Genomic DNA, 13,260 nt, shown 5'->3' with positions numbered 1-13,260 from the left:
AGTATATATAGTCTTTTCATCTTCTGATTGTTTATACAAAGCCTTGTTGTTACAGTATTTTCTGTAGGGTCACACGAAAAACTTCAGCTGCTGTTTATAAATGTCGCTGAAGAGATATTATGAGAGCACACTGGCCTATAATGTTCTTGAGCTTTCCTCAAGTTATTCCTTAGCAACTGACTACAAGCTCTCAGGTTGTAGTCTGTTGCTAGGGTGCATCTTAAAGAATTTTGTAGGCTTAACATTAACTAAATATTTCATATATGACGGTGCTGAATTTCAGATTGTTGTGAACCACACTGTTTGCTTGATCAGAGGATCCAGTTTCCCGTCCTTACTTAGGAAGTGTTTAAATGGAGCCCGGTTGACCATCCATCCTGTTACTCTTTTAAAGGGATTCCCAAGTTTGAAAGTTATCTTCTATCAATGAGATCCAAGAGGTCCAACTGTGTCCACTACCTCAGTGATGCGTAAAACAGGGGTTCCGAAGAGCTCTGACTGAATGGAGCTCTGGCTGATCATGCACACATTCGCTCTATACATTCTTAAGGGAGGGCCAGAGATTGCCGGCTGACATTCGGCACTCCAGTTAGAATGAATGGAGCGGTAGCACACATGATCAACTACACCATCATTCAGTTGGGGCTCTATAGAGCTCTGTTTCTCAAGGTCCCTGGTGGCCACATCAGTCAGACACCCAACAATTGGAAAGTGACCCTCTATTTATGGATACCTTTCAAACTTGAGAATACCCCTTTAATTGTCTATGGGATGGTCCGAGATGTATGCGGCTATTTCTAGAAGTCCCTTTAGAGAATGACTGAAGAGAAGGTGTACAAGGGCAGCCTTTACTTTATGTAAATGGTTCACTTCACAGATCCATTGTTCGGATTGATGGGACCCCCCGAAATCAGCAAGTTATTACCAATCATGTACATTGGTGATAACTTGCTGATTTTGTTGAATTGACCCTCTTGCCAGAAACCATATCTATGAATTTTGCAGAATCGACTGATGATTACTAAAGATGAGAGGAACCGAAGTTAAAAGTTTAGGGTTCTTATCGGACAGTTACTGCCGATGCTAAACACCGGAGACAGAGAGATTGAGATTTTTTTCTCTAGATGTAAAGTTCAGGTGCTCCTTGTTTTCCAAGGGGTTGGGTTCTGGTTCAAGTTTGGGTACAGTTATGGTACCCAAACTGGACTTTGCTAAAGTTCAGGTTGGGAACTGGAACCTGAAGTTCCATGGCTCTGCTCATCCCTAACATTTACACATCGGTCCTCAAATGAAACCACAAACTGTTAACATCACCATATAATTTCCTCTTTTACAGATGACCTGTGCTTTACTGAGGTAATGGTCACGCCAGGACCACTGGTGACCACAGATGGTGAGTGGACACAAATACTCCTAAGTTCTTCGGTATCACCCCTTGGTGGATCTATCTAGGCTTGCACAAGATCGATCTTCCTACAGAGCATTCATTCATCAAGTCACCATGGCTCAAGATCGATCAGAAGGCCATTAAATAAGTAAATAAATCTCATCAAATCCTTTGATGATCCCAAAGGTTAAATATATCATTGGGTGCAAATATAAATCCCAGAGCTATAGGTAATACAGAATTCAACATAAAGCAAGGTTCTACCACATGTTCTAGCCACACTGGTTCTTTCCATTGTCTTGGACCTCACCCACCACGAAGAGACGCCCGTCGTCTTTTTCCAGTCAAAAAAGAATGCAATTGAAGTGATGTAGTGGTGTTTTTTTTTGCCTTCACAGGCATCTGCCAGGAGAAAATACCAGAAGGATTCAGAGACTTCTACACTCCTCTGGTGACAGTGGACGGCCTGACCTGTGTGTCCTACTGCGAACAAACTTCTCCCAAATACGTGAACTGCAACAGTGGAAGCTGTAACATAAAGAAAGACCAAGGACCGCACTGCTTGTAAGTTGTGGCTAGAGCTGCCATCTTGGTCTCCTAGTCTCCTTCTCAGGCCAGCTTCTATGGTTACATAGGGGAGATCCTGGGTTTTCCTTCAATCTTTCTTATCCTTTCCCCCCCTTGTGGTCACTATCTTACTTCTTTTTTTTACTTGATTGATTAGAAGACAAGTTCACACCAAAGAACTATGGTGCTATGATGATACCACTGAGGAACATGGTCCTGGCGAAACCTTCTTTCTCCAGCTGTAGATGCCACTTGTTATAGTTACTATTTAATCATAGTTTATTGGGTTCTGCAATTTGCCCTATCATTCTCTTACTGCTTTACATCAGTGCCCCAAACCGTATAAAATGTCCCATGAAAGATGTGTCAAGAGCAGAGTAGAGCGAATCAATACACCACTCCCTGGTCCAGCAGGCACACAAACCTTCTCCGTCCTGCCAGCATCCCAGTCATGTCTCCTGATTTGTAGGCCAGGCCATAATTGTGGGGTGACGCACCCAGGACACCACGTCAGACCTCCCAATCACAAGGAATAAGAGTCAGTGATGAGCGTTCATATAGGAGCGCTTAGGAAGCCGCCCAGGGGTGGACAGGATGTCGAGTCTCCACCGCAGCTCCAGCCGGGAACCTCCAATGGAGGATGGGAGCAATGAGACAATGAAAACCGGTCTTAGGAGCGCAGGAGAGAGACACAGACGAGAGATGGGGTTAAACCACAACGCGTTTCGACAGAGGATCCGTCTTCATCAGGTGGATGTTTATTAATGACAAAGGGGATGGGGTATTTAAAATGGGAAGCAGCAGTCAAAACAGTCACATGATATAATCATAGTCACATGTTAGATGGCATCATGTATTATAATCAAAAAGGAGAAAACAGCAACCAAGTCATATATAGCGTAAGATAAAAAAGCATGAATTCACAATGTTTTAAATGTATAAAATATGCTAAAAGCAATAAAATAATTAGATGTAAAATATTAACAGGTTAGTAGACAATAAAAAGACCAAAAGCACATAACTAAAACAGGCAGATGATAAAAAAGGCAAATAAGGTTATCTAGTCACTATCAATCGTTAAGTTCAAACCTTCAGGAGATCCAAAAGCTTTCTCTATTAATTAGATTGTTGTGTATGTGCTCAATAATCGTTAGTTTCAAAGTTTTTGGGATTCTTTTGATGCACAGTTAAAACATGTGTAGAAAGGCTGTGGGTTGATTAAGAAGCTCCTTGCCAAGTATTGGTTCATCCTGACCCAGTTTTGTCCAAGCATATTCCTCCCTGACCCAGGATGGTATTCCGCAGAAACCGCACGTTATGGAACCTTGTTGCCACACTGCCTTGAATTCAGGCTCCCCGTCCTCTCCCAATTTTTCTGAACCCTGGTTGTTATGCATGTAGCTTTCTTGTGTAGAAGACCCTGCCAGGAGAGAGGTGTGGTGGTCTTACAGCCCCCTTCTGCAGCAGCCTCAATTGTCAGTTTCCCACCTGTGACCCCACGGGACTGAGAACTCTTCTTCTTCTTCTACACAGATGCCCAGAAACCGATCTCTACATATACACATCTTCAGACTGCGCAGGAAAACTCTCCAAGTCAGGAGTCTACGGAGGGATCGGCACGGCCATTGCAGTCCTGGCCGTCATTGTCATCACTGTCATTGTTCTCCTAGTCAGAGAACACAAGAAGAAGAAGATGTCCGGGTGAGTGGACGTTGCACCATTTTTGAGTTTTTCCTAATATTCAGAATGGAGTATAAAGAGCAGAGGGTTTGCCTATAGCAAAGGAGAAAACTTCCTCCCTATGTCGGTGCCAGGTCTTTCCATCCATGACCTAGAGCTTGCTTCTCCCTATATGGCTCCTCATGGCCGATCATCCCCATGTTTGATAATAATGCAGTTCCTCTAGGGAGGGGCCTCCACATTACTGAGTGGCAAAGGGGCTGTGCTACATCCAGGTTGGCATTTTAAGCCCCTCTTTCAGTCCCACCTAACAATGCCCCCAATCCCACCCAACCCTAAGAAGTGTCCGGTGCAAAATGGTGACTGCAAGCAGCAGTATGCGCTCTCCGAGAGTTGTATGGTCTTCCTGCATGGGGGGCACGCTCTTGGGGAGACATTACGGAGTGCGGAGGAGCGCTGCTGGTACCGGAGGGGATGATATACTTTTTGAAGGGGGGAAGAAAACTTTTTTTTGAAGCTCAACATTCCTACCAATCACCTGTATAGTTGGGACGACTGCAATCGGTGGGGGCCTGAACACGCTGGCAAACCACAGCAGCAATTGAAAAAATGTATGGAAAATATATGTTCAGCTTGAAATATATTTCACACACCTGAGTGAATGTGCAGAACCTTCTTTCCCCTTCTGTTTCTATATTTTTTTTGTTTTCTTTCACCAAAATGGGTCCATTAAGACTAACTTGTTTAGTAGTGGAAAATCCCTATATGGTTTTGTTGCTGCTGTAATGGTTTACGGCCACTAGATGGTGCTGCGCTTTTTTGTATAAAAACTGTTACTGCAGTAATGATTTTTAGCCACTAGATGGTGCTGCTCTTTTACAAACTGTTAGGGTATGTGCAGAAGGTCAGTAATTGGCAAAGCTTTGGACACAGCACATGTCCGCGGCGTCCAAAGCGCTGCTGCCTATTGAACACAGGTGATTCCGGAGGTACGCAGAGTCCAACCCACAGCGTTTACTGACCGTGTGCCCCTACCTTTACTGCAGTAAAGGTTTTCTGCCACTAGACGGTGCTATCGAGTTTTTTTTTAAAGACTTACCGAAATAAAGGTCTTTAGGGACTAGATGGTGCTGCAGATAATTTATAACAATTACTACAGTAAAGGGTTTCTGCCACTAGATGGTGCTGCATTTTTTAAGGATAACTGCAATAAACGTTTTTGACCACTAGCTGGTGCTGTAGAGATTTTCAAAGGCTAACTGAAGTATATGTTTTCTGTTACTAGATGGCGCTGCAGTTAGGATATTTAAAAAAAAATATGTTACTGCAGTAAATGTTTTCTGCCACTAGATGGTGCTGCAGAGTTATTTAAAGGTTAATGCAGTAAAGGACTTTAGACACTAGATGGTGCTGCAGATATTTTTAACAGTTACTGTATTAATTGTCTTCAGCCTTTAGTTTGTGCTGTGTTCCAAAACAATTAATGCAGTAAACATTTTCTGCCACTAGATGGTGCTGCAATTTTTTAAAGGCTAACTGGAAAAAGTTTTTATCCACTAGATGGTGCTGCAGTAATTTTAAACAATTACTGCAGTAAAAGTTTTCAGCCACTAGATGGTGGTACAGAGGTTTTTACACAGATACTGCAGTAATGGTGTTTGGGCACTAGATGGCGCTGCAGAGAGTTTTACAGTCCAAACCTGAACATAAGTGCTTTGTGGTCACTGTTGCTCGCAGCCATATTTATTTGTAACAGCACACCATGTGGCCAGGTGTGGTATTGCAAAGAAAAGGAATAAAAATATGGAAAGGTAAAGTTTATTCGAAGAGGTAAAGTAGGAGAGTTAGCGGCATCCATCCTGCCTTTTGGGGTAAATCTCTTCTCTAATGTGTCAGGAGTGATCAGGGCATTCTGGTAATTGTAGTTTTTCAGCAGCTGGAGACCACAGTCTATGGATATGACATACCGTGTGTCTGTTTTACAACCTTAGGGATGAATATTATGGAAAGATGGTGGATAACGAATATTACCACGATAAGGAATTTGGCCACTCAAAACTATCAGTATATTCCGATGAGGAAGGTAAGTCCTAGCATAAGAATTTTTTTAAAAACCGTGCACGAAGGATTTTATTACAGAAGAGGAAATTGATTTATAAGAAATGAGATGCAAATTTCAAGAAAAAAAATGGAAAAATCACCAGAATTTGATTTGTATGGATCCAGCAAAATGGAGGCGTATTGGCTACCATTTTATAGGGCTGGGAAAGGGTTAAAAATGGTCAAATATTGAATTCAGTAGTCCTAGGTCCACATTTCACCTCTCCCACTGCTGCAACTTCCCACCCGGTCCTTCACCTGTCCCACCACTGCAGCTCCCCACCTGATCTTTCACCAGTCCCACCACTGCAGCTCCCTGCCTGGTCATTCACCTGTCCCACCACTGCAGCTCCCTACCCAGTCCTTCACCTGTCCCACCACTGCAGCTCCCTGCCTGGTCCTTCACCTGTCCCACCACTGCAGCTCCCTGCCTGGTCCTTCACCTGTCCCACCACTGCAGCTCCCTGCCCGGTACTTCACCTGTCCCACCACTGCAGCTCCCTGCCTTGTGCTTCACCTGTCCCACCACTGCAGCTCCCTGCCTGGTCCTTCACCTGTCCCACTGCTGCAGCTCCCTGCCTGGTCCTTCACCTGTCCCACCACTGCAGATCCCTCCCTGGTCCTTCACCTGTCCCACCACTGCAGATCCCTCCCTGGTCCTTCACCTGTCCCACCACTGCAGCTCCCTGCCCAGTCCTTCACCTGTCCCACCACTGCAGCTCCCCACCTGCTCTTTCACCAGTCCCACCACTGCAGCTCCCTGCCTGGTCATTCACCTGTCCCACCACTGCAGCTCCCTACCCAGTCCTTCACCTGTCCCACCACTGCAGCTCCCTCCCTGGTCCTTCACCTGTCCCACCACTGCAGCTCCCTGCCTGGTCCTTCACCTGTCCCACCACTGCAGCTCCCTGCCCGGTACTTCACCTGTCCCACCACTGCAGCTCCCTGCCTTGTGCTTCACCTGTCCCACCACTGCAGCTCCCTGCTTGGTCCTTCACCTGTCCCACCACTGCAGCTCCCTGTCTGGTCCTTCACCTGTCCCACCACTGCAGGTCCCTGCCTGGTCATTCGCTTGTCCCACCACTGCAGCTCCCTGCCTGGTCCTTCACCTGTCCCACCACTGCAGCTCCATGCCTGGTCATTCACCTGTCCCACCACTGCAGCTCCCCACCTGATCTTTCACCAGTCCCACCACTGCAGCTCCCTGCCCAGTCCTTCACCTGTTCCACCACTGCAGCTCCCTGCCCAGTCCTTCAACTGTCCCACCACTGCAGATCCCTGCCCAGTCCTTCACCTGTCCCACCACTGCAGCTCCCTCCCTGGTCCTCCACCTGTCCCACCACTGCAGATCCCTGCCCAGTCCTTCACCTGACCCACCACTGCAGCTCCCTGCCTGGTCATTCACCTGTCCCACCGCTGCAGCTCCCCGCTTGGTCCTTCACCTGTCCCACCACTGCAGCTCCCTGCCTGGTCCTTCACCTGTCCCACCACTGCAACTCCCTTCCTGGTCCTTCACCTGTCCCACCACTGCAGCTCCCTGCCTGGTCTTTCACCTGTCCCACCACTGCAACTCCCTTCCTGGTCCTTAACCTGTCCCACCGCTGCAGTTCCCTGCCCAGTCCTTCACCTGTCCCACCACTGCAGCTCCCTGCCCAGTCCTTCACCTGTCCCACCACTGCAGCTCCCTGCCTGGTCATTCACCTGTCCCACCACTGCAGCTCCCCACCCGATCCTTCACCTGTCCCACCACTGCAGCTCCCTGCCTGGTCATTCACCTGTCCCACCGCTGCAGCTCCCCACCCAATCTTTCACCTGTCCCACCACTGCAGCTCCCTGTCCAGTCCTTCACCTGTCCCACCACTGCAGCTCCCTGCCTGGTCCTTCACCTGTCCCACCACTGCAGCTCCCTGCCTGGTCCTTCACCTGTCCCACCACTGCAGCTCCCTGCCTGGTCATTCACTTGTCCCACCACTGCAGCTCCCTGCCTGGTCCTTTACCTGTCCCACCACTGCAGCTCCCTGCCTGGTAATTCACCTGTCCCACCACTGCAGCTCCCCACCTGATCTTTCACCAGTCCCACTGCAGCGCCCCAGGGTCCTGGTCGTTGCAGTACGGTGGGTCCGCCACTAAGGGGAGCCATGGTACGTCTGATGGCACTGAAGGAGTTCCTCTGACCAGGTATCACAGACACCAATATATTTCACAGCCGGGCCTCCAGGGGGAGCTAAGGGTTCTATTCATTAGGCCACTCCTCACATACTGGTAAAACTGGGGGTCAGGCAGGAAGTTAGAGAGAAAGCTGACTGGGTTGGAACCAGGCAACACCTTGTGGCAGAGGGTGTTGTGGGGGAAGATTTGGTAGGGTCCTTGTCAGGGGTGGGATCCTGACAGAGGCCTGGCTACAGGAAGGAACGTCAAGGGACCGTGCCTGCTCAGCATAGCGGCGGTGCCCTAAGGAAGGATCAGAAGCGAGATAGATTGTGCTGAGTGAGAAACGAGATCAAAGCAAGAAGGAGAATACCAGTAGGAGTCATGCTGTAAGACCGAGGCAACATTCTACTGAGGCGCACAACCGGCGGCCAGAACGCCGAGGAAGTATTTATAAGTTCAGCTTCAAGCAATACTTCAAACCAACGGCAGGACAGTCAGTCTCAGGCGGGCTGTCTCACCTAAATCACCTATGCAGTCTTGGGGGGCAACTTGTGGAGAGGGGCGACTCTAGGGTCCCGGAAGAGCTCCGAGCCTACCCGTCAAACGGGTGCCGTCCTAACCATAACATCAGGGAGGGACGGAGGATTAGCAGAACATCATCTAATCGAGTTGTGAGGGAACTTAAGAAACAGACACAACAGTTGTGGGGACTTTCCGTAAGCACAGCAGGGAAGGACCGCAACACATAGCGCTAGCAGGTAGGCACAGATTTCCACCTGCGAAGAGAACTCTGGAGGTGCCATTGGACCGGTCGGACTTGCGCAGCCTGGTTATCCGGAATCCGGACTGAGGACCCAGAGATCTTCAGTAAAGGTAAAAGAGACTGCACCCCTGTGTCCTTGTTATTTACTGCGACCGGCACTGCACCGCACTACCACCACCACTACCACCAACCATATCTATCATTGGCTGTGCGCCCCTCGGCAGGGTCACGGACCGGGGCCTAGCCACCGTGACAACCCCAGAGCAGAGACTCAGAGGCCCGGTACCGGGTACCCCTCGGCCCTGCGGCAGTGGGTGCGCTGCACCACCACTGCAGCTCCCTGCCTGGTCATTCACCTGTCCCACCACTGCAGCTCCCTGCCCAGTCCTTCACCTGTCCCACCACTGCAGCTCCCTGCCTGGTCCTTCACCTGTCCCACCACTGCAGCTCCCTGCCTGGTCCTTCACCTGTCCCACCACTGCAGCTCCCTGCCCGGTACTTCACCTGTCCCACCACTGCAGCTCCCTGCCTTGTGCTTCACCTGTCCCACCACTGCAGCTCCCTGCTTGGTCCTTCACCTGTCCCACCACTGCAGCTCCCTGTCTGGTCCTTCACCTGTCCCACCACTGCAGGTCCCTGCCTGGTCATTCGCTTGTCCCACCACTGCAGCTCCCTGCCTGGTCATTCACCTGTCCCAACGCTGCAGCTCCCCGCTTGGTCCTTCACCTGTCCCACCACTGCAGCTCCCTGCCTGGTCCTTCACCTGTCCCACCACTGCAACTCCCTTCCTGGTCCTTCACCTGTCCCCCACTGCAGCTCCCTGCCTGGTCCTTAACCTGTCCCACCGCTGCAGTTCCCTGCCCAGTCCTTCACCTGTCCCACCACTGCAGCTCCCTGCCTGGTCATTCACCTGTCCCACCACTGCAGCTCCCCACCCGATCCTTCACCTGTCCCACCACTGCAGCTCCCTGCCTGGTCATTCACCTGTCCCACCGCTGCAGCTCCCCACCCGATCTTTCACCTGTCCCACCACTGCAGCTCCCTGTCCAGTCCTTCACCTGTCCCACCACTGCAGCTCCCTGCCTGGTCCTTCACCTGTCCCACCACTGCAGCTCCCTGCCTGGTCCTTCACCTGTCCCACCACTGCAGCTCCCTGCCTGGTCATTCACTTGTCCCACCACTGCAGCTCCCTGCCTGGTCCTTTACCTGTCCCACCACTGCAGCTCCCTGCCTGGTAATTCACCAGTCCCACCACTGCAGCTCCCTGCCCAGGCCTTCACGTGTCCCACCACTGCAGCTCCCTGCCTGGTCATTCACCTGTCCCACCGCTGCAGCTCCCCGCTTTGTTCTTCACCTGTCCCACCACTGCAGTTCCCTGCCTGGTCCTTCACCTGTCCCACCACTGCAACTCCCTTCCTGGTCCTTCACCTGTCCCCCTAGGCAGCTCCCTGCCTGGTCCTTAACCTGTCCCACCACTGCAGCTCCCTGCCCAGTCCTTCACCTGTCCCACCACTACAGCTCCCCACTCTGCCCTTCACCTGTCCCACCACTGCAGCTCCTCGCCCAGTCCTTCACCTGCCCCACCGCTGCAATTTTGTGCCCTGTCCTTCACCTGTCCCACCTCTGCAGCTCCCTGCCCAGTCCTCCACCTATCCCACTGCTGCAGCTCACGGCCTGGACCGCCACCTATCTCACCATTGCAACTCCCTGCTTGATTCATCAACTGTCACACCGCTGAAGCTCCTCACCTGGTCCTTCACCTGCCTTACAGCTGCAGCTCCCCGACCAATACTTTACCTGCCCCACCGCTGCAACTCCCTGCTTGATCCTTCACCTTTCCTAATGCAGAAAGTCCCCACTCGGTCTTTCACCTGTCCCACTGCCGCCGCTCCCCACCTGGTTCTTCATCTGTACCACAGCTGCAACTCCCCGCCCTATCCTTCACCCGCCCCACCACTAAAGCTTCCCACCTGGTCCTTCACTTGTCCAACAGCTGAAGCTCCACACCCAATCCTTTACCTTCCCCACTGCTGCAACTCCCTGCTTGATCCTTCACCTGTCCTAATGCTGAAAGTCACTGACCGAACCTTCACCTATCCCACTGCCGCCACTCCCGACCCGAATCTTCACTTGTACCACTGCTGCAACTCCCTGCCCGATCCTTCACCTATCCCACATCTGCCACTCCCCACTCACTTCTTCACCTGTACCACGGATGCAAATCCCTGCCCGATCCTTCACCTGTAGCACTGCTGCACCTCCCTGGCCAGTCCTCCATCTATCCCACCACTGGAGTTTCCACCCAGACTTTCACCTGTCCCAGCACTGCAGCTCCCTACCAGTCCTTCACCTGTCCCACAGCTGCAGCTCCCCGCTTGATACTTCTTTACCTGTCCTAACGCTGCAAGTCCCTAGACAGTCCTTCATCTGTCCCACCGCTACCATTCCCCACTCGGTTTTCACCTGTCCCACTGCTACCACTCTCCACTCCGTTCTTCACCTGTCCCACTGCTGCAGCTCCCCACCCAGTCCTTCACCTGTCACACCACTGCAGCTCCCTCCCAGTCCTTCACCTGTCCCAGCGCTGCAGCTCCCACCCAGTCATTCACCTGTCCCACTGCTGCCACTCCCCACCTGGTCCTTCACCTGTCCCAACGCTGCCACATCCGCCTGGTTCTTCACCTGTCCCACCGCTGTTACTCCCCGCCTGATCCTTCATCTGTCCCACCACTGCCACTCCCCGCCCGGTCCTTCACCTGCCCCACTGCTGCCACTCCCCTCCCAGTTCTTCACCTGTCCCACTGCTGCCACTCCCTGCCCAGTTCTTCACCTGTCCCACCGCTGCCACTCGTCGCCTGGTTCTTCACCTGTCCCACCGCTGCCACTTCCCGCCTGGTCCTTCACCTGTCTCACCGCTGCCACTCCCCACCCGATCCTTCACCTGTCCCACTGCTGCCACTCCCCGCCTGGTCCTTCACCTGTCCCACTGCTGCCACTTCCCGCCTGGTCCTTCACCTGTCCCACTGCTGCCACTCCCCACCCGGTCCTTCACCTGTCCCACTGCTGCCACTCCCCGCCTGGTCCTTCACCTGTCCCACCGCTGCCACTCCCTGCCCGGTCCTTCACCCGTCCCACTGCAGCCACTCCCCGCCCGGTCCTTCACCTGTCCCACTGTTCCCACTCCCTACCCGAACCTTCACCTGTCCCACTGCTGCCACTCCTCACCCGGTCCTTCACCTGTCCCACCGCTGCAGCTTCCCTCCTGATCTTTCGCTTACTTTTAAACAGTCTTTGCTCTTTTATGCCAATCTTCCGGGACTGTGTCAGGTATAGTCATACCCAGATCACCTGCACTGAATAGCAAAGACCAATGTAAAGTGAACAGAGGACCGAGCAGGTAGCTGACCCCTGAGGCAGCAAGATGGGTGAGGTGTAGTGTTGAGCATTCCAATACCGCAAGTATCGGGTATCGGCCGATATTCACTGTATCGGAATTCTGATACCGAGTTCCGATACTTTCAGTATATCGGATACTGGAATTGGAAGTTCTCATAATTCAAAGAGCCAGAATTTAGCCAATGAGAACTCATTAGAAGTGTGGGCACATCCTGTTCTGCATGGTAGGCATGTAACTACTGGCATGGCTGTGATTGGCTGCTGAAATGATGTCATGGTGCACTATAAAAGTCGCCGCCGCCATTTTGGGCTCACTCTGCTGTGAATTCAGACAGGACGCTGTGTTCTGACTGAGAGCCAGTTTTGAGATAGCGATTTGCTTCATTGTGCTTTACCCAGGCTAATTTAGCAACCGCTGTGTGAGAACCTTGTTTTTGCCTTGCAGCGCTGTTCACGGCTGTGTCTGCACGGTCTCTGTGTGAGTGCAGCTCACTCTGTAGTCTGTTCTGCAGCCACAGCCGGTTGTAGTCAGCTCAGGGTGCATCACTGCCTCATACCGTTCCATTGTCCTTTTTTCAATTAGTGCAGCCTGCTGCACATTTTTTCAAATTTATCCTATTAGTGGCTTTCCATCCGTATCCTGCTAGATTGTGGAAAAACACTATATAGGATTACATAAAGGAGCTTTTTTTGGCCGTGCAGCTCCGTTTACGGCTGTCTGCACGGTCTCTGTGTCTCTGTATGCCTTTAATTAGGGTTGAGCGACTTTCATTTTTTTAAGATCGAGTAGGGTTTTGGGAAACCCGATTTTGTCCAGAGTCGAGTCGAGTGCAGTCGGCCGATTATCGCTAAAAGTCGGGGATCGACCGAAACACGAAACCCAATGCAAGTCAATGGGGAAGCATAGTCGGCAGTGAGTGGAGGCCAGGAAAACACCTACAGTGCCCATTTTAATGCCAAAAACATCCATTCTTGTTTCTGAAGCTTGCCAATCTTAATTAACTGTATAATAATAGTTGGGCATAGGGAATTGGGGGAAAGTTGTGGGGGGAGTAGGGCTGGCTCAAGTTTTTCGTGGGCCCAGGAAATGCGGACTACGTCACGGCGGTGTTGCAGGGAAAGGTAAGTATTTAAAAGTTGCAAGTGCTGTGATCCTGAGCAAGCAGGGGGGGGCCCACTCGTTCGCATTGCCACTGGCACAGGGCCCCTCAAAGTA

The 13,260-nt window shown here is 51.3% G+C and overlaps 1 protein-coding gene across 1 annotated transcript in view; it reads left to right on the top strand.

Moving 5' to 3' along the window:
* LOC143773276 (uncharacterized) overlaps positions 1 to 13,260 on the top strand; it is a 94,711-nt gene that overhangs the window by 68,174 nt on the left and 13,277 nt on the right. Inside the window, exons 7-10 of the mRNA XM_077260762.1 lie at positions 1,337 to 1,393; positions 1,786 to 1,951; positions 3,488 to 3,655; positions 5,626 to 5,717. Of these exons, the coding sequence (XP_077116877.1) occupies positions 1,337 to 1,393; positions 1,786 to 1,951; positions 3,488 to 3,655; positions 5,626 to 5,717 (483 nt within the window). The remainder of the gene's footprint in view (positions 1 to 1,336; positions 1,394 to 1,785; positions 1,952 to 3,487; positions 3,656 to 5,625; positions 5,718 to 13,260) is intronic.

The sequence above is a fragment of the Ranitomeya variabilis genome, chromosome 5, assembly GCF_051348905.1.
Source record: "Ranitomeya variabilis isolate aRanVar5 chromosome 5, aRanVar5.hap1, whole genome shotgun sequence".
Taxonomy (NCBI): Eukaryota; Metazoa; Chordata; class Amphibia; order Anura; family Dendrobatidae; genus Ranitomeya; species Ranitomeya variabilis.
The sequence above is the reverse complement of the archived record's forward strand: the minus strand, read 5'-3'. Positions and strand labels throughout refer to the sequence as shown.